Source organism: Dromiciops gliroides, chromosome 3, assembly GCF_019393635.1.
Source record: "Dromiciops gliroides isolate mDroGli1 chromosome 3, mDroGli1.pri, whole genome shotgun sequence".
Taxonomy (NCBI): Eukaryota; Metazoa; Chordata; class Mammalia; order Microbiotheria; family Microbiotheriidae; genus Dromiciops; species Dromiciops gliroides.
Window position 1 is genome coordinate 625,212,822 of NC_057863.1, and position 22,084 is coordinate 625,234,905.

At 42.5% G+C, this 22,084-nt stretch overlaps 1 protein-coding gene across 1 annotated transcript in view; it reads right to left on the reverse strand.

Moving 5' to 3' along the window:
• Positions 1-9,729: 9,729 nt before the first annotated feature.
• Positions 9,730-22,084, reverse strand: part of NMNAT1 (nicotinamide nucleotide adenylyltransferase 1) — a 34,975-nt gene continuing 22,620 nt past the window's right edge. Inside the window, exons 2-5 of the mRNA XM_043994971.1 lie at positions 17,067-17,204; positions 14,034-14,217; positions 11,786-11,931; positions 9,730-11,506 (exon numbers count right to left, since the gene is read on the reverse strand). Coding sequence (XP_043850906.1) covers positions 11,118-11,506; positions 11,786-11,931; positions 14,034-14,217; positions 17,067-17,184 — 837 coding nt within the window. The 5' untranslated portion in view covers positions 17,185-17,204 and the 3' untranslated portion in view covers positions 9,730-11,117. The remainder of the gene's footprint in view (positions 11,507-11,785; positions 11,932-14,033; positions 14,218-17,066; positions 17,205-22,084) is intronic.

A 22,084-nucleotide genomic window follows, 5' to 3' on the forward strand; every position in this document is an offset into this window, starting at 1 on the left:
TGCAATAGTCTGCTGAGGGAATCTGCCTATCTCAAGTCTCTCCCCACTGTAGTCCATCCCCCACTCAGTTACCAAAGTGGTTTTTCCTAAAGCACAGGTCTGACCATGTCACCCCCTACTCAAAAAAACTCTAGTGGCTCCCTATTAGTTCCAAGATCAAATATACAATCCTCAATTTGGCTTTTAAAGCCCTTCATAACCTGATCTCTTTATACCTTTCCTTTCCAGACCATATATACTCTGATTCAGTGACAATGGCCTTGCTGTTCTTCACATGAGACATTCCATTTCCAGACTGTGCATTTTTACCAATTGTCCCCCATTCTTCAAATGCTCTCTCTTCCTAATTTCTGCCTCTAGGTTTCTGTGGCCTCCTTTAAACCACAAAATCTCATCTTCTACAGGAAGCCTTTCACAATCCCCTTTGACCCTAGTGTCTTCCCTCTGAGATCATTCAATTTATTCTGTATATAGCTTGCTTGTACATGGTTGATTGCGTATTGTCTTCCCCATTAAACTGTGAGCTCTTTGAGGGCAGGGACTGGGGTCAAAGAATCATATATTTTGAGCTGGAAGGGACCCCAGAGTCTTTAGTTATCTAATGAATAACTTCAAATTCAAGAGTTCCTGAGTTTGAATTTAGACACTGTATCTTCTCCAGAAAGAATTCTTGATTTATTTTGCTCATTGAAGAAGCAAGAAGACAGTCCACATGGTTCCTAAAAAGCATCTGATATGATGCCAAGGCCAGATAAGGGTTCCTAATCTTTCTAAGAGAATGTAGCAGTACTCTAGCTAAGGATTTCATGCAGGTGCCTACTTATAAATATTTAACAACCAGATCTCTGGTGGGGAAAATGTATTCATGATGCACTTTTATCTCTTATTTTTTAAAGTATTTTATTATTTTCCAGTTACATATAAGGATAGTTTTCAACATTTGTTTTCACAGGATTTTTAGTTCCAAATTTTTCTCCCACCCTCCCTTCCCTCTCTCCTCCCCAAGAGGGAAGGCAGTCTGATGTGGGTTGTATATGTTCACTCACATTAAATGTATTTCTACATTAGTCATCATGATGCACTTTTAAATTTAATTTGCAATATTAACATATCCTCCATCACTTTCTTTTTTTTTTTTTTTTTGGTGTGGCAATTGGGGTTAAGTGACTTGCCCAGGGTCACACAGCTAGTAAGTGTCAAGTGTCTGAGGTCGGATTTGAACTCAGGTCCTCCTGAGTTCCTGACTCCAGGGCTGGTGCTCTATCCACTGCGCCACTTAGCTACCCCACACTTTCTTAAGTATAAGCAGTTAATAAAGCATTATATCAAGCCCCGATATCAAATGTTTGCCTATTTCTTCAGTATGAATTATCATACTGAAGAAAAAAAACACCACATGATTCTGATTTCAGCTGATCTAGAAGCTGGCAGTGGAAACCATAGCTTAAGTAACATCCAGCAGTTATCAATGCAGCAGCATCTGGTGGAGACTAGAGAATAAGGTCAGTAGGGGCAGTGTAAAGATATTAGCACCCCTACAGTATCAAAAGCATCAGTTGTCCTTCTCCTCCATGCCTTGGTTACACATGTTCCCTGTGTACACCCCTCCCATTGCCCCTGCCACAAGTGTTCTTGAAATATGTGCCTTTTTATTTGTGACCTCTGTATATTTACTCTCCTTTCTCATGCCAGGTATATTTGTGGAAGAGTTTAGCCTAAGTTTATGGGAGAGAGATTTTCTTACTATTTTTCTTCTTTTCTTCTTTTTGTAAATGGCTTTTCTTTGAGCTAAATGTTTTCTCTAGCTGACCACTGAAAGGTAAACACCCTAGCAGGGGCTTGTGAGCTATGGTTTTCGGCATGTGAACCCACAGAACACCTTGAATCTGTGGGGGGGGTTATTCCTTAGGAGTCCTGTTCAAATTGGGAGAGAGTGCTACAATCCCATAAATCCTCCCCCTTTTTTTTCCTTCAGGGCAATGAGGGTTAAGTGACTTGCTCAGGGTCACACAGCTAGTAAGTGTCAAATGTCTGAGGCTGGATTGGAACTCAGGTCCTCCTGAATGCAGAGCTGGTGCTTTATCCACTGTGTCACCTGGCTGCCCCTTGTGCCACCTAGATGCCCCTAAATCCCCTTTTTTGAATGCTTATACTTCTCTTTCTTTGTAGCTATTTAAGTTTACTTGAAATTTTGATTAGTTTGAAAGGGACTATGTAGTGGATAGAGTATTGAATTTGAAGTGGCAAGGACCTGGGTTTGAATTTTGCTTCAAACATTCACTGTGTGACCTTGAGCAAATCACTTAATCTCTCTTAGCATCCATTTCCTCTTTATGAATAAAATGCGGATGACACTACCTACCTCCCAGGGTTGTTGGATAAGAAGTGCTTTGCAAACTTTAAAGTGAAATGTGAGGGGATACATAATATGCACTTAGGAAGGGGTGCTTAATAACATTTGAATGAATGGACAATCGGAGACAAAGAACATCTGGAGTATAATTAATATCCTATAAGAAGGAGAAGGAAGAGGAACTAGTATTTATATATCACTTTTAGGTCTGCAAAGTGTTTTAGAAATATTATCTCATTTGATCCTCACAACAGCCCTGGGAAGTAGAGGATTTTATTATTCCCATTTTGTGAATGAGGAAACTGAGGCAGAGATTAAGTGACTTATGCAGGATCGCACTGCTAGGGGAGTCTCTATGTCAGGATCTCAATTCGTGTCTTTCTGAGTCCAAGCTTAGTGATGGTATTCACTATACCACGTTGACACATTTTAGACTGGAAAGGGACCTCAAAGATCACTGAGTCCAACCCCTTTATTTTACAGAAGATGAAGTTAGGGTTCACAGGATGGAAAATAATTTGTCCGAGGTCATGCAGGTACTTAGTGGCAAAGTCAGGACTCGAACTCCTAATCCAATGGCCTTTCCACCCTATCATGCTAAATTTTAAATTGGCATCCTTTGAAGCATAGCTCCTGTAGGAATTCCCACCTCCTCCAGAAGGTTTTTCCTGTCTCTCTCAATGGTCTCCCCACTGGAATTAACAAGTATATATTTCACATTTTTTTATCTGTGTTGTGTGGCCCAATTGAATGTAGATAGTGCAATTTATTTATTTGGAATTTTTTCCTCGAGTTACATGTAAAAACAAATTTTAACATCAATTTGTTGTTGTTTTTTGGGTGAGGCAATTGGGGTTAAGTGACTTGCCTAGGGTCACACAGCTAGTAAGTGTTAAGTGTCTGAAGCTGGATTTGAACTCAGGTCCTCCTGACTTCAGAGCCAGTGCTCTATCCACTGCACCACCTAGCTGCCCCAACATCGATTTTTAAAGCTTTGTATTCCAAATTCTCTTCCTCCCTCTCTCCCCACCCCCCCCTTAAGAAATCTAACAATTCAATATAAGTTATACATGTGCACTCATGCAAAATAAGCCCACTTGAATGTCAGGGCGATGGATGTAGAGCCTTGTACAGTGCCTAGTGCCTAAATGTTAGCTGAATTTTATTAGATTGTGTTTTTAGGTAGGAGTAGAGTGGAATGGGGAATAAGTGGACGTTTTTCTAATGAGAGGTAAGGTTTTCATTTTTAAGAGCAGCATCGTATAATACCTAGAGTGAGCTTGTTAGCTCTTTAGTTAACTAGAGATTCATTCCTTGAACGGTGGGTCTGTTGGGTTGAAAGTGCTGGAATTGGACATTACTCAGTTGTTTAAAGCATAAAGAACCATGAACTCTGACCAGATTTCAGGACAGTGATTGGGCTTATTTTGAGTCCCCATAACTATGGTAAGAGGATGTTGAGATATTGCACGTACTTCCTTTCCCTGCCCTATTGTTACAAAACTTGGCCAGAACATGAATGAGCCACATTTATAAGTGGTAGTTTCAGTTGAGTAGCTTGTGGCCAACTTGAATAGGGCATAGTTGAAGAAATAAAATGGATTACAGATCTGGAGCCAAAACAGACTTCTGAGACCTTCTAATCCAAACCCCTTCATTTTACAGATGGGGAAAACGAGGCCCAAAGAGGTCAGATGATTGGCCTAAAGCCACAGAAATAATAAATGGCAGGAGTGGGATTCAAACCTTGGTCCTCTGAACCCTAATCCAGGGCATTTTCTTGGTACATTTCCCCACTCTTGGAACTGTACCCCATTGCCTCTGAGTTTCACATGAAGTAAAGTCAGATGTGCTCACAGGGTCATGTTAAGTGCTCTGAAGTTTGAAAAGTGCTCATTTGAGCCTCAACAACCAACCTGTGAGGCAGGTAGGGAAGATAATAATATCTTCCCCATTTTACAGATGAGGAAACTGAGGCTCAGAAAGGTTCAGTGAGCTAAAGAGACTTTCACTCCTCTGCAATTCAGGTATATTTTCTATGGGGTCCAAGACACCTCTCTGGAGAAGGAAGGGCGTCCTGGACACATTCCTATCAGAGTGGGGCAGCTAGGTGGCGCAGTGGATAGAGCACTGGCCCTGGATTCAGGAGGACCTGAGTTCAAATCTGGCCTCAGACACTTAACACTTTACTAGCTGTGTGACCCTGGGCAAGTCACTTAACCCCAATTGCCTCACTAAAAAAAACCAAAACATTCCTATCAGAGCTCTTGCTTTCCCTTGGCCTAATTACACCTCATCAAGCTGTGCTATGCTAAGCAGTCTAACTATGACTCTTCCTACACTCAGGTAAGGCTTGACCACTCTCTGTGTCTGAAGGTACACAGTTATCCCTTACAGATCATGAGGGATAGCAGCCTGATATTCCCATGATCTGGAAAAACCACATAAAAATGTTTGGCCTTCCCTTCGTACCATAGAAGGTCTGATTTTTTTCTCTTTTTCTTTTATGGGGTATTTATAGTACCTTATTATAAAATGGAGTTGTTGGGGTTTTTTTGGCTTATAAAGTGATTTTTCTCCCCTTCCATCAAAATTTTATTCATTAATTTATTTATTTTCAAGCTGAATATATTTTTCCCAGTTACATACAGTCTTCAACATTTTTTGTGTGTGTGTGCCTTTCCCAGGGTCATACAGCTAGTAAGTGTCAAATGTTTGAGGTTGGATTTGAATTCAGGTCCTTCCGAATCCAGGGCTGGTGCTTTAACCACGGCACCACCTAGCTGCTCCCCTCAGAATTCATTTTTTCAAGATTTTGAGTTCCAAATTTTTCTCCCATCTTCCCTTCCCTCCCTGCTCCACAAGACAGCAACCAATCCAATATAGGGCATATATGTACAATCACATTAAATTTATTTCCACATTACTCATGTTGTAAAAGAAGAATCAGAACAAAAGGGGAAAACTTCAAGAAAGAAAAAATAACAAAGTGAAAATAGGATGGTTCAATCTGCATTCAGATTTCACAGTTCTTTTTCTGGATGTGGAGAACATTTTCCATTATGAGTCCTTTGGATTTGTCTTAAATCATTGTATTAGTGAGAAGAGCTAAGTCTATCACAGTTGATTATCACACAATGTTGCTGTTAGAGTGTACAATGTTCTCCTGGTTGTTCACTTTACTCAGCATTGATCCACTTAAGTCTTTCCAGTTTTTTCTGAAACCTGCCTGCTCATCATTTCTTACAGCACAACAGTATTCCATTACATTCATATACCACAGCTTATTTGGCCAGTTGATGAGCATCTCCTCAGTTTCCAATTCTTTGCCACCACAAAAAGAACTGCTATAGTTTTGAATATGGGTGCTTTTCCCTTTTTTTATGATCTCTTTGGGATACAGACCTAGTGGTGGTATTACTGGGTCAAAGGGTATGCACAGCCCCATAGCCCTTTGGGCATAGTTCCAAATTGCTCTCCAGAATAGTTGGATCAGTTCACAAGTCCACCAACAATGCATTAGTGTTCCAACTTCCCCACATCAACATTTATCATGTTCCTTTTTTTGTCATAATAACCAATTGGATAGGGGCAGCTAGGTGGTACAGTGGATAAAGCACCAGCCCTGAATTCAGGACAACATGAGTTCAAATCCAGCCTCAGACACTTGACACTTACTAGCTGTGTGACCCTGGGCAAGTCACTTAACCCTCATTGCCCCACAAAAAAACCACAAAAATTAAATTAAAAAAATACCAATTGGATAGGTGCTCAGAGTTGTTTTAATTTGCATTCTCTAATCAATAGTGATTTAGAACATTTTTTCATATTACTATAGGTAGCTTTAATTTCTTCATCTGAAAACTGCCTGTTCACATCCTTTGACTATTTCTCAATTGGAGAATAACTTGCATTTTTATAGATTCAGTTCTCTATGTATTTTGGAAATGAGGCCTTTATCAGAAACACTAACTGTAAAAATTGTTTCCCAGCTTTCTGCTTTCCTTCTAATCTTGGCTGCACTGATTTTGTTTATACAAAACCTCTATAATTTAATGTAAGCAAAATGATCCATTTTATATTTCATAATATTCTCTATCTCTCATTAGGTCATAAGTTCTTCCCCTCTTCATAGATTCAATTCCTCTCCTAATCTGCCTATGGCATCACCCTTTATGTCTAAATTATGTACCCATTTTGACCTTATTTTGGTATATGGTATAAGGTGCTGGTTTATACCTAGTTTCTGCCATACTATTTTTCAGTTTTCCCAGCATTTTTTGTCAAATAATGAATTCTTATCCTGGAGGCTAGTCTTTGGGTTTATTAAACAGGAGATTGCTATATTCATTTACTACCGTGTTTTGTGTGCTAACCTAGTCTACTGATTCACCTCTCTATTTCTTAGCCAGTACCAAAATTTTCATGGTTGCTGCTTCATAATATAGTTTCCCTTGATTTTTTTGACCTTTTGTTCATTAAGTATTTTTCTGTGTCATCTAAAGGCCTCTGCGTGTCTGCAGTTTCTGCAAAATTCCCATTTTAATTTCTTCTACCAACCTGAGATGAGATGGATGTGGAAGAGATAATAGTAGATCAATCACTTGGAATCCGATGCCAGCACAGTAGAAAAGGATTAGTTAGGTTGTCTCCACTGGCATCTGCCTGGGCTAGTTCAACCTATGTCCTAAAGAGATTGAAATAAGGCTCAGTCTCTATTCTGGAAGTGCCATATGTCAATTTAATTATTCAATTAAATCATTAGCATGTTGCTGTCCTTTGAAGCAAGGAGTGATCATTGTAGCCTGGGGCTTACTCTCCTACTGTGCGGTTTAAGTCGCTGAATCATTGAATATCAGAAGTGGCCAATGAACCACTGACCAATGGCATCCAGATCAATGAGAATTGTTCCTCCACTTATGGAGGAAGAAGCTTAGGTTCAGAAGGTACACTGCTAGGGCCCAGTGCACCTGCTATTTCCATTCTCAAGGCTTCATCTACAGAGGGGTCATTTAAATTTTGCAGGGTAAGAGGTGGGCTAGTTATGTAGCAAGATGTAAGGATAATTTGGATGTTCTGTTTGCTCTACTGGTAAACACACAATGTGAAAAGATCTAGAACAAAGGTTCTTAACCTGGAGTCTATGGATTTTTAAAAAATAAACTTTTTTGATAATTGTAAAAAAAAATAAACCTTGCACAGTCCTCTTAGGACACTTGGAGAATGGGAAACATTTTCCAGATTTTCCCTTCTGTGAGCATCAACAAAAAAGAAATTGCTATTTCAGAGGTGAAGATTAATCATCTATGCCTTTGTATTGAATGGCATGAGTGGTAGGTGAAGTGTACCACTACAGGCCCCAAATTTCTGTGACAAGCATGAGAAAGGGGCCAGATTGGGATTTTTTTTTTTTTTTTTGCGTGGCAATGAGGGTTGTAACTTGCCCAGGGTCGCACAGCTAGTGTCAAGTGTCCGAGGTTGGATTTGAACTCAGGTCCTCCTGAATCCAGGACCAGTGCTTTATCCACTGCGCCACCTAGCTGCCCCCAGATTTGGATTTAATTTGAATTCTGAAAAATGTTTTGTGACGTGAAAAGCTTCCCGGTGCTTTGGGAAGTATAATTCAGAAAGTTTGTGGGTTTGTTTTTTGTGGGGAGGGGCAGGGGTTGGGAAAGTAAATGAATCTTACCCAGTGGAGCATAGCAGAAGATAGGAGGCGATAAAGTACCAATCATTTTTCGAATCTTCTCGGAATTTTAATAAAATAGAACTCAATTTATTTAAATCTGTATTCAAAACTGCTAATTACATGAGTAAACAATGCACCTATGAAAACTCTTCTAACATATGACTACTCAGTTTTTCCCTATCTGAATGATACAATTATGAAAAACTAAACCAAACCAATAATCTAGCAATATGACAAACGGCTCCTCACAAAAATTCACATTATTTCCATTCTGTCTTTTCATGTAGTTTTTGTTTTAAAAAAGACTTATTTTCCCCTTTTCCCTAAATGAGCTTGTGACATTCATTATTACTCATTGCCCTATGACCATGATTGTTACAATCTCCATTATTCAAATAGAGGGGAAACTCACCCTTTGAGGACACCCAAGACTCTGCTTTGCAGTTAACAACATCCTGAGATAACAATATGTCTGGTGTTCTATAAACGGCACAATAATAAGGTCATTCCAGCCTGGCTGAGTCTTTTGAAGAGCTCATGCAAGCTTCCCACGGAGTTCCAAGGTTGATGCATTTGGGGCTTGCTATTGGGTACTGTGTGAGATGGCAGTACTTTCTCCTAAGATCTGAGTAACAGAATTTTTGCTCCAAGTTGGCCTCAAAGCTGAGAGGGGAGGAGAAGTTGCAAGCACCACTGTCTCATTTCTGTGTCTCCTCTAACTCTCAAATGATGAGAGGTTAGGACTGCACAGCTCCTGCCTCTTCTTGGTCAAAACTTCCCGATGTGGCTTGTAGGCACATTTGGTTCTTCACTAGGGGCCAAGCAAGAGGACAATGTAGTGACTCTCAGTCTCCCAGATCAAGAAGTAAGTAGGTGGGGGCAGCTAGGTGGCACAGTGGATAGAGCACCGGCCCTGGAGTCAGGAGGACTGGAGTTCAAATCTGGCCTCAGACACTTAACACTTACTAGCTGTGTGACCCTGGGCAAGTCACTTAACTCCAACTGCCTCACTAAAAAAAAAAAAAAAGAAAAAAAAAAAAAGAAGTAAGTAGGTGGGCGTCCGAAGGCCTGTCCTTGTAGTTGGGGGGTAGAGGGGTTTCCATGCCCTTTCCATGTAGTTTCTGGGAAGGAGGAGGAGGCTAAAGGGCTAAGCTTAAGCATCTTCCTTTCCCATCTTTGTTTCAAGTTCAGACCAGGCTGAAGGTGTGAAAAAGGCTCATGATCCCAGGATGTTTTTTCAGGAAACTTGAACTTTATTCCATTTAGTTCCATCTTAGCTGCAAACCAGAGTTAGGAAATACCAAGCTTGTGCCATAAAAGGCAGCTTCCTTTCTTCCTCTAACGACTTTTTAAGTGAGTACTGAGTTTTCATCTCTAACAACCCCAAAATATGCTGGTGCTTCCTGAACAAAGCACGGGCTCAGATCCAGGACAACCACCTTTTACTTCAGTATTTTAATGACAATAATTTGTTTTTATTCAAATTTTTATGGGGAAGAAAATGAAACATAAGAAAACAGGGAAAATTGCAGGGATACAGTAGGAAATGTAGGTGATGTGAAAAAAAGCAGTTATCAATCCATTAAAAAAAAAAAAAACAGGGGCAGCTAGGTGGCGCAGTGGATAGAGCACCGGCCCTGGACTCAGGAGGATCGGAGTTCAAATCCAGTCTCAGACACTTGACACTTACTAGCTGTGTGACTCTGGGCAAGTTACTTAACCCCAAATGCCTCACCAAAAAACCAAACCAAACCAAACCAAACCAAAAAAACAAAACAAAACAAAACCAACTGAGTGTAGTTGAAATAAATTCCTGGATTATCAACAGGAAGCTAGGGATGTTCAAGGCATATCACCAACCTTATGATATTGTTTTATAAATATTATCCCTAGTATATATGAGGAATAATCCTAATTAAATTAAATGCTTTTGGAATAGCTAAAAGGCACAGTGTATGGTGTGCTGGGCCTAGAGTCAGGTAGACCTGAGCTCAAATCCTGCCTCAGATACACATGCACATATTAGCTGTGGGACCCTGGGTAAGTCATTTAACCACTGCCTGATTCGGTTTCTTCCTCTATAAAACGGAATTGATAATATCAAGTGCCTTTAAGGCACTTTAAGAGGTGAAGTGAAGATCAAGTGAGGTAGTATTTGTAAAGCTTTGCAAACCTTAAAGTGTTATATAAATGCTAGTGAGTTTTGCTATTATTTCCCCCATTCAGACTTGTGTTTTATGCACATGAGAAACTGCAAGTGTGTAAGCTCCTCCCCCTGACACACACAGGCATCCAGCCTGGAACCAGACAGTCTTCACAAGAGAGACTGGAGAAGGCAGAGGATCTGTGCAGGATGGCTCACAGGGCCAGCAAGGATCGGAGACTGGACTCCAACGCAGGTCTTCATCATCCCAAGGCTGGCCTCCTATCTGTACCATAACATATGGTGCACATACTCCGATTCAACATGTTCTTCCAGTTACATTCTCTGCACAGCTGTGGATGTTCAATGGAACTGTTTTTAAAAAAAAGTTTTAAGAATCCTGTTCCTGAGTCCCTCTGAACCAACCCAGGCTACTAAAGCTGGAGGGACTTTAGACAGAGCAATGGTTTGCTTTTTCTTGGCTGGAAGAGCCAGACTAGTGCCCGAGTTCAGCTTATTTGCAGCAAATGTGGCTCGTGCCTCATTCCGTTCACTGGGCCTTGGAATTTCTCATCCTGAAGCCAAACAGCTTCTTCCCTGACGACCAAGACGTGGATTTGGCTGAGGAATTCTCCCAAGATTCAAAGAGAAGAAGACAGCCTTCTGTGCACTGAGGAGGTCTTCCATGGGGGGCTTGTAGAAAGACAGCCTCAGACTCACACAAGATGAAATGAACTGAGGTAAAAATCATGGTTCAGGCAAAATAAACCAAAGTTTTAAAATGATCTCAAACTATGTCATTCATCATAGGCCAAGATAAAAAAGCAAAACGGGTGATTTTTATTATATTTTAACTTTTAACTCGATTATGAAACAAGATCCTGTCTGCTAAAACCTGAGTCACTTCTTCTCGGGAGGAGGCAGCGGCTCCCTTATTGCCTGGCTTTCAGCAAAGGCGCCAGGATACTGCCTGCGTTCCTGTCCTCACTCTCTGAGCTGTACAGGTTGTGCTTTTCGATGTATTGTCGGACAGCCTCCGGCACCAGGTAGCGGATGCTCTGGCCTCTCCTCAGAGCTCGCCGAATCTTTGTGGACGAGATGTCATTGGTAATCCATTCATTCACCAGGTGAATGTTGTTCTTATGTTTCCAAAGAACATCTGACTCATAGATAAATTTCTCGGCGTTATTTCCATTCCGGGTGACACACACGAGCCCGTACTTTGCCACGATGGTGCTGATATCCTCCGGTTTCCACAAGTTGGGGACACCAAAAGACTCCAGAAAGTCTGCCCCACACAGCAACTTCAACTGTGGCGGACCTGGGGAGAAGAACAAAAGAAGAATTTTAACAGGAATTTCTCTATTGTCTTCTGCCTCAACAAAGATCCTTCCCTCATTTCTGAAATGGTAGCTAGAAACTTGGACTAAGTTTACCCCTCACACCAAGCACCAACAACACTCCCCCCACACCAGGCCCTTCTCTACCTTCTCCATTAAACATAACGGAAAAAGGAATTCTCCCACTGGGGATCCTGGGCTTTGGAAGTGGCTCTGTCCAATCCCGGGCCCCTCAGCAAAGTCTGACCAAATGTACTGACCCTTTTTTTGTGGGGTAGGTGGCCTCTTTTCACTAAAATCTGGGCAGTCATCAGTCCTCTTCCTCTTCCCTCCAGGAAGTACTGGGGAAACAGAGGCCCTTGTGCTATTGTCAGAGTTCCTAGCTTCCAATTTCTGTTGATGGTAGCTGCAAATAGAACAGGAGAAGCTCATGGACACTCAGACACAAGCACAGCTTCCTCTCCTCCCAGGCAGGTGCCACTAGGCAGAATACTGCTTTAGTTGTGTTTTGTTCCCAACTGATCAATTAATTAATTAATTGATGGATGAACTGGTTAATTAATTAATTAAATCATTGATTCACTGATTGATTGACTTGAATATAATAAACATTTTTATTTATAGTTTGGGGTTCCAATTTTTATCCCTTCTTCCCTCTCTCTCTTCCCCTCTCCCTGAGACAGCAAGCAATCAGATATAGGTTATACATGTACAATTATGTAAAACATTACCATAGTAGTCATTTTGTACAAGAAAACTGATTAAAAGGGAAAAAAATGAAAGAAAGTGAAAAATAGCATGCTTCATTCTGTTCTGTCAATATCCCTTCTTCTTCTTCTTCTTCTTCTTTTTGGTGAGGCAATTGGGGTTAAGTGACTTGCCCAGGGTCACACAGCTAGTAAGTGTCAAGTGTCTGAGGCCAGATTTGAACTCAGGTACTCCTGACTCCAGGGCCGGTGCTCTATCCACTGCACCACCTAGCTGTCCCCAATATCCCTTCTTTCTTTGGAAGTGGATAGCATGTTTCATCAATAATCCTTTGGGATTGTCTCGGATCATTGTATTGTTGAGAATAGTCAAGTCATTCACAGTGCCTCATCAAACAATATTGCTGTCATTATGCACAATGTTCTCCTGATTCTGCTCACTTCACTATACATCAGTTCATACAAGTCTTTCCAGGTCTTTCTGAAATCATCCTGCTTGTCATTTTTATCACCATCATATACCACAGTTTGTCCAGCCATTCCCCAATTGATGAGCATCCCTTCGATTTCCAATTCTTAGCCACCACGAAAAGAGCTGCTATAATATTTTTGTACAAATAGGTCTTTTTCTCGTTTTGGGGATGTCTCTGGGATATAAACCTAGCATGGTATTGCGGGAATCAAAGGGTATGCTCAGTTCTATAGCCCTTAAGGCATAGTTCCAAATTGCTCTCCAGAATGGTTGGATCTTTTCACAACTCCACCAACAGTGGATTAACTGCTTTAGTTTTTACCAAAGCTTCCTGGGTATCTGATGTGTTCAATCATCTCTAGAAACTTAATGCCTGTTACTTGATTTCATCCCCAGTAGCAGAGTCCTCTCCTGACTTGGTCCCATGCTACCTTCATTAGACCACCCTCAAAGGTCAGGATGCAGAATGGGCAGGAAGACTGTGCAAAAAGAACTCACTCCACAAAGCGATGTGAATTTATGGACCCGTCCCAGGGCTAGAAAAGTCTTTGAGTTATGTCAAATATAAGCGGGGAGGATGGAATGGTCAGGACGCTTTGGTATTTTTAAAGTTGTAGCCTCGGTGGATCTCTCTCTGCCCACACCAATCCATGCTACCAAAAATTTATTAAGTGCAGCTCTGACCAAGACACCCTCCTCCTCACCAAACTCCACTGGTTCCCTATCATCTCCAGGATCTTCACCTCCATGTCCTGGTCTCCCTCCCCTGTGTGGTTATCTCCAATTTATCCTTCTCTATCTAGTTTGTACACAGTTGTTTACATGTTGCCTCCCCCATCAGACCGGGAGCTCCCTGAGGGAGAAGGAGTGAGAAGGCAGCTGGCCTCTCTGGGGAAGAGGAAGATCAAATAGGAAAGAATCATCTTTCTTTAGGTGATAAGAAGGTGAAGACCACCCTCCTGCACATGAGGGTAGAACAGTGAGAGCGTCTGGAATTCGACGAGTCACCCGTGGACAGTCTTGGGTGAAACAGAAATGACAACAGATGGCAGGGGGGAGGAAGTGTGCAGGTCACGCTTCCCCTTCCCTCCCCACTCCCAGTGAGGGCCTCTGTACAACTACCGAGTAGGGGTCCTTGTGAGATGCTTCAACAGTAGAAAGGCTTTTCACATTCTTAAATTTCTTCAGGATGCTGAAGGGTAATTGTCCACTGAAACTGTATGTGCTGGCCTGGAGCCCTGGATGCCCCTCAGGAGGCCCAGAGGCCCCGGGGCTCAGTGTGTGAGAGGCCCTGAATGACAGGGAACAGGGCAAGCTCTCGGTACATACCCAAGCACTTTGGCCGTCTCTATCCACTCCTTCTGAAGACTTTCCCAGGTGTCTACCTCCACCCATTGGGAGTTCTGCGTGGCAAGCTGTGCCATCATAATTCGATGGTGGGCATTGATGAGGCCTTTCTTCTTATACGCATCACCAACAGGGGAAATGATGCCTTTGGTAACATTATATTCTCCTGGGTAACAGAGTTAAGATGAAGGGTAGTTAGACCAGCTCAGATTTTTCATGCAGTACAAGTATTTTGTAGGCAAAAATTCCTAACACCTCATCATGGGATAAGGTGATCCTGGGCACCAACGCTCTGCTATGTCAGCTGGGCTCAAATGCTGGCAAAGCTTAACCAAGACAGAAAGGGCCCAGTGACAACCTCCGTGTCTGACGTAAAAAACCAGCTAAAACATAGGGAAGCTCATCCCTGGAACTATCTTTGAAGATGTAGAAGGGCTGCAATCTGTATTGGTGGAGGGAGGACCCATACACACTGATAAAGGAGTCCTTCCAGGAGGCAGGAATTAGGAACCATTCCCTTTAAGTTGCAGAGCTCTTTTACTGGCTTTTTAACTTAGTGACAGAAGTTTCTCTGACCGGCACAAAAGGAGTCCATGAGATTGAGGCCAGAAGGGGACTAAGAGACCATCTCTGCCCATTTGTCCCAACATGGCAGACCCTCGTCAGAGAAGGTGCTGTGCTCCTTGAGCAAAGCAGAATTGATGCCGCTCAAAAGAAACATGAGATGCACAAATTTAGAGACTGCGCCCCAAATGGATTGATTGTGCCCACTCTGTGTCTCACATTGGTCTGATCAGCCTCGGTGGGACACACTGGGCCTTGACTCTACTGCAATGACATCATTCTGGTCTTCTTTGAGAACAAAGGATAACAACCAACTTGTAACAAACTGTGAGGGTCAGAGCCGCCCACTTGTTGGAGACTCCATAGGCAGATTTTTCCCTCATAGTTACATGACATTCTTGTTTGATTTGTTTCACAGCCCTGCCACTTCTAACGACTGCCATTAGTCTGATCACTTCCCTTTTGCCCCACATCCTTCCTTACATGAAGAACTAGAGAGTGGGGCAGCTAGGTGGCGCAGTGGATAGAGCACCGGCCCTGGAGTCAGGAGTACCTGAGTTCAAATCCGGCCTCAGACACTTAACACTTTACTAGCTGTGTGACCCTGGGCAAGTCACTTAACCCCAATTGCCTCACTAAAAAAAAACAAAAAACAAACAAACAAACAAAACATGAAGAACTAGAGCAAATGAAACCAACCTATGCCTGGCTCTGCCCTGCATGGAGCCCCACGCCCACCTGGTGACAGGCTGGGGGCCTGCTTCACCAGAAATCCCCATAACTGGTCAGTGCCCCACAGGGGAGTTCTGATGGAGTTGCTGTCTAGGTTCACTGTGAACAATTCCAGTCCTCAGCCCAGCCCCTTGGGACCCCCTTCCTCTGGTTTCTCCAAGCACATTATAAATTGACCATGAAGGGCAAAATCTATGGCTTGGTGCCTTAAATCAATGGAATTAATTCTGCAAAGAGGTTCAGATAAAGGTTCCTGAAGCCAGGACCGGGGAATTTTTAGGGACTGAATGTGGCTGAGGCTCTTTTATTTCTCCTTCTCTAAAAGTGCAGTAAAAATGAATTGGTCTCATAGGCCACTGGCCACATACAGTGGTAAACTGGGCCCACCCCTCACAGTCTCCTCACCTAAGTGTATATACTTGAGTCCGGATAGAATGTGATATAAAATGGAACAATAAGCATCCATTAAATTCTTAGTGTGTACAGAGCACTGAGCTAATTGCTAGGGGGTGGGAGAGCAATGGGGACAGGGAGAATCAGAATCATCTAAGACATCCATAGGTCAATTAAAAGGATAAAGCACCAACACAGGTGTCTATAATACAGACGACTTCTCAGTAGTTATTAAATGTCTTGGAGATGCATAACCCTGAGCTACCTAAGGAATGAGGGGGAAGGTTATGATAAGCTGGGGGCCTCCCACCTGTGCACCCTGTGCAGTCTGTCCCCCATGCCTGAGACACACTTTCACCTCCCTCTTCTCTGACCAATTGAAAATGCTGCCTAGCCCTTACATCTTCTGTATCTGTCTAAATGTCTGTGCCCCACCCCTCACTCACCTGGAAACACACTTGTTTTCTGCCCACACCACATGAGGACATAAATTTCTTGAGAACACCCTTCTCAGCACCGAACCCAGTGAGTGCCCTGCCCTTTGTACCGGATTTCAGGAACCCGTGATTTCAGCAGTGCCAAACTTCCAGGGAGGAAGTCAATTTCACCAAAGCAGATCGCCACCTGCTCTGCAGCTCAGAGCCTCGAGAGAGGCTACTTGGCACCAGAGAAGAAAGGGTTGGCTCCGGAATGATAAGCCCCACGTTCAATCTCGTCTCTGAGGCTTACACCTTGAAAATGTCTCCTGCTTGGCTCTCACGTTCTCCCTCTGTAAAAGGAGAGGGTGGGACCGCAGGACCACTGAGGCCTCTCCCAGCTCTAGCACTGTGGCCTGTCATTCCAAGAGCCGTCCAGGGCATGGACAGGGTCACACAGTCAGGACATGTCAGAGGCAGGTTTTGACCCCAGGCCTCTTGTTTGCACGGGCAGCACTCCCCACCTCTCACCTCGCCCTGATTGCTGAAGGTGCTTTCTGTGCTAAGCTGATGGCATCTGAAGGCTGGGTAGGAATTCAGTGGGGAAGAGAGAAAGGGAGGCCCTAGGTTGCCCTCTGGGACTCAGGCTCCGGCATAAGCCAAAACAGAGAGGGCAGAACAGCGTGTGTCTGGGGAGATGTGTCCGCTTTGGACTGAGCACAGTCTGGGCAGAGGACACGAGATGAGGTTGGGAAGATCGGGGGCTGCCGAGTTGTGGTGGTGGGTCTCAAAGACCAGGAACAGAAGCCTGCGGCCTCTGAAGGACCCCACCTGGTCCAGAACCCAGGCAACCACACCAGCGAGGATGGCTCCAGCCATGAGGGGTTAGACGGCTATTCGGCTGCCTTACCTGTTTCATTCATGTAGTCCTTGGCCAGCTCAAACAGCCTCAGGTGCATGTTGGTGATGGGATTAAAAGAGCCACAGGCCAGGAGGACCACCTCCGTTCTGTTCTCCAAATCCTCCATGGTGGGGCCCGTACAAGCCACTACGGAAGGGAGGAACAAGCGAGGCTGGTGAGGACCAAGAAAGGGCCAGAGGGCCTTCTCTTTAACAAGTGACCAGGGGCAGCTGGGTGGCACAGTGGATAGAGCACTGGCCCTGGAGTCAGGAGGACCTGAGTTCAAATTCGGCCTCAGACACTTAACACTTACTAGCTGTGTGACCCTGGGCAAGTCACTTAACCCCAATTGCCTCACTAAAAAAAAACAAAAAACAAAACAAAAAAACAAGTGACCCGACAGAAACCCGAATTCAGCTTTGTAACCCGTGAGATTGTCTGCACTGACTCTATGGAGAGGCAAAGGCCATGGGCCCAAACAGTCACACCTTCTTCCTCACTCCCCAGGGCCTCAGCAGCAGCCTGGCCACAACTCAATGACTTCTTTGGCTGCAGCCGACCAGAGCAAAGTACAAAAGGGTCCTCAAAGGAAAGAGGGACCTGAGCAAGCAGCTAATCCAACCCTTCATTCTATTCATTTTTATTTGGACTTTAAGGGACTTTTAAAAACCAAAACCTATTCAAAACTCAATTTTTAAAAAATCAATCCATTAATAAGCATATATTATTAAGCCTGGGGTTCTTCATCTATGTGGTGTCATGGAGCCCTTGAGCAGCCCAGTAAAGCCTCTGGCTCTTTTCTCAGAATCGTGTTTTGTAAAAATTCCTAAGTGAAAGAAATGCCCAATTCGACCCCACTGCAATCACTGTGACACACTATCTGGGCTTCTGCTTTCTTTCCTTTAACATTATTGATACAAACCTTTCCAGGTGTTGACACCGATCCCAGTCTCACTCCTGATGGCCTGACAGTATTCTAGCCTCTTAGTAGCCTGTGCTTTGTTTAGCCCATTCCCCTGTTGCTGCATATGTGAGGAACTTCCAGGGTGTCACTGTCAGAAATGGTTCTGCTGCTGGCGTCCCCAGGCCTCTGGTGCCCATCATCATGACAAGCATGTTCTGGGAGGGGGAGTCCTCTGCTTCTTCCCCAAAGGCCCCGGCTGAGGTGTTATCATCACCACGCTGACAGCCTGTGCTGTGTGTCACTATCTCTTTTGGCTGATGGCTACTCTGGCCCAGTCCCCCCTTCCCTCTGGACCAGAGTCAAAGTGAAACCATCTGGAGTCTCAAATGTCACCAGCCTTAAGGAGGAGGAAGATCTGTGCAGTTCTGTCATCTAGGTAAAGAAGATAAACGCTCTGCATGCTGAAATACCTCTTCATCCAAATACCACCTTAACTCGTCTGTTTAGAGATCCGCTGCCCTCAACATTTTCGCTACAGTTGAATTTCCCCCTTATTCTTTTTTTTTTTTTTGGTGAGACAATTGGGGTTAAGTGACTTGCCCAGGGTCACACAGCTAGTAAGTGTTAAGTGTCTGAGGTCGGATTTGAACTCAGGTCCTCCTGACTCCAGGGCCAGTGCTCTATCCACCGAGCCACCTAGCTGCCCCTCCCCCTTATTCTAAAATGCAGCATTTTTTTCCTGTTAATACATGTTTACAAATTTTTGTGAAACTGTGTGCCTACTTGATCTAAAGTCCATGCCCAGCATGCTAAGCGAATGTGTCCTTTTTGGATGCAGAAAACCAGGATTTTAGGGAGATGGTCTATGCCCTCTTCCCTCCACCATTTTACTGTATCAAACAAATAATGTACTTGAGACTCCTGCAGCAAGATGAATGTCGACAGTTTTGTTCATCTCCTGGAGAGCATGGTCAGAGGAAAAATGGACCCTAAAGGTATTGGAGGTGCATTGAGCTGTATTTTCCAAAGAATGTAAAATTAAATGTCTTTCTCCCTTTAGAATAAATTGTTTTTTCCTTCTTTCTACAGAAAAAAAAATACCGCACTGCTATGAATTTCTTCCCCCCCCCTTTTTTTTTAGTGAGGCAATTGGGGTTAAGTGACTTTGCCCAGGGTCACACAGCTAGTAAGTGTTAAGTGTCTGAGGCCAGATTTGAACTCAGGTCCTCCTGACTCCAGGGCCGGTGCTCTATCCACTGTGCCACCTAGCTGCCCCTATGAATTTCTTTGTACGCATCAATAGTTTTCCCCTTTTGTGTTACTGCTTTGAAAGGGATCCACTTAACTCTAAAATGACTAGGTCAAGAGGCATAAAAGGATCTTTCTTTCTAGTTCCATGTTGCCAGAGAATGATGCACTTGGAGTCAGGAGACTTAGCTTTGAATCCCTGTCCCAAAACTTACTAGCCATATGATCACAGGCAAGTCTCTTCATGTCCCTGAGCCTTAGTTTCCTCATTTGTAAAATGGAAATAACGATACTACACCACATACCTCACAGAGCAGTTGCCAGGAAAGTGCTTTGCATGGATCTCCTCTCTATATTTGGGAGCAGCTGGTTGGCACGGTGGATAGAGCACTGGGAAGATCTGAGCTCAAATACAGCCTCAGACACTAGCTGTGTGTCTCTGGGAAAGTCATTAAACCCCTAATTTGTCTCAGTTCCTCATCTGTAAAATGGGAACCACTCCAGTATCTTTGCCAAGAAAAACTCATAGATGTGGTCAAGAGTTGGACACAGCTGAATAACAACTTCTCTATATTTGGCCTATAAAAATGTGCCTTTTTTATTATTAGTTTTCAGAAAGACTGAGCCAGGAGGTGGAGCCAAGATGACAGAGAAAAAGCAAGAACGTGCCTGAGCTCTCCCAAATTCCCCCTCCAAACAACTTTAAATCAGATGTCAAAGTGAATTCTGGAGTGGCAGAATGCAGCCCAAGATAACTTAGAAGTACTGAAGGAAAGATCTGTATCACTCCAGTGTCCAGACAAGTCAGTGGGAAGACCCTAGCCCCAGCACAGATCAGTAATGGAGGACCCAGTTCAGCAGTCTAGTGCACTGCAGGTCAGCTGTGAGGCTTCCAGCTCCCAGTCAGGCAGCCCCAGAACAGCAGGTGAGTGTCCAGACCCAGAGATCCTGGTGTAGCAGGCCAGTGGCCATGCTCCTGGCCCCCAGCACAAGAAGCCTAGGATAGTATCCCCTGTATTCCAGAAGCAGAGTTCAATTTTAAAAGTCATGAAATAGGCTGGAAAAATGAGCAAAAAAACCCAACCCCAAACTGAAACACCCTAATTATAGAAAGCCAAACTACTATGGTGGCAGGGAAGATCAAAACACAAACTCAGAAGAGGACACCAGTGTCAAAATGCCTACATGCAAAGCCTCAAAGAGAAATATGAACCAGTTTCAGGCCCAAAAAGAGTTCCTAGAAGAGCTCAAAAAAGATTTTAAAAATCAAATAAAAGAGGTAGAAGAAGAATTGGGAAAATAAACGAGTTATGCAAGAGAATCATGAAAAAAGTTAACAGCTTGGTAAAGGAGTTACAAAAAATAGAAAAAGATATAAAAAAATTTGCTTTTTAATTTAAATTTATTTTTTTTTCAAAAATTCACTGAAGAAAACAACTCCTTAAAAAGTAGAATTGGCCAAATGAAAAAGGAGGTACAAAAGCTAACTGAAGAAAATAATTCCTTAAAAACTAGAATGGGGCAAGTGGAAGCTAATGGCTCCATGAAATATCAAGAAACAATAAAACAAAATTAAAAGAATGAAAAAATAGAAGAAAATATGAAACATCTCATGGGAAAAACAACTGACTTTGAAAATATATCCAGAAGAAATAATTTAAAAATTATTGGACTACCTGAAAGAGAATCAATTAAAACATTAGTTGAAATAGTTAATCTTAGGAAAGTTGCATGATATAAAATAAACTCACATAAATTAGCAGCATTTCTATATATTACCAACAAAGTCCAGCAGCAAGAGATAGAAAGAGAAATTCCATTTAAAATAACTAGACAACATAAAATACCTGCCAAGACAAACCCAAGAACTATATGAACACAATTACACAATTACAAAACACTTCATACAAATAAGGTCAGACCTAAACAACTAGAAAACTATTAATTGCTCATGCATAGACTGAGCCAATATAATAATGATAAGTCTATCTAAATTAATCTACTTTTTCAGTGCCATACTAAACTACCAAAAATTATTTTAATGAGCTAAAAAAATCATAACAAAATTAAGAGGGAAGAACAAAAGGTCAAGAATGTTAAGGGAATTAACAAAAACAAATGTGAAGAAAGGTAGTTTAGCTATATCAGATCTCAAACTGTATTATAAAACGATAATTGTCAAAACCATCTGGTACTGGCTAAGAAATAGAGTGGTGGATCAGTGAAATAGATTAGGTCCACAAGACTCATTAGTAAAATGAGCAGAGTAATCTAGTGCTTGATAAACCCAAAGATCCCAACTTGTCCCAGGGGACAAGAACTTACTAGTAGACAAAAAATGCCGGGAAAGCTGGAAAACTATGTCAGAAAGGTATAGACCAACATCTTACACCCAAGATAAGATCCAAATAGGTATATGATATAAACATAAAGGTAATACCATAAGCAAATTGGGAGAGCGAGGAATAGTTTACTTGTCAGATCTATGAAGAAGGGAAAAATTTATGACCAAACAAGAGATAGAGAGCATTATTAGATGTAAAATGGACAGTTTTTATTATATTAAATTAAAAAGGCTTTGTATAAACAAAGTCAATGCAACCAAGATTAGAAGGAAAGCAGAAAGCTGAGAAATGATTTTTTTTAATAGGAATTGTCTTTGATAAAAGCCTCATTCTCAAATACATAGAATACTGGGTCAAATTTGTAAGAATACAAGCCATTCCCCAACTGGTTAGTGGTCAAAGGATGTTTATCACTTAAAAAAAATATTACTATTAGGTCTGTATCCTAAAGATATTTTTTAAAGCTGGGGGAGGATCTATTTGTACAAAACATATTTATAGTGGCTCTTTTTGTAGTGGCAAACAACTGG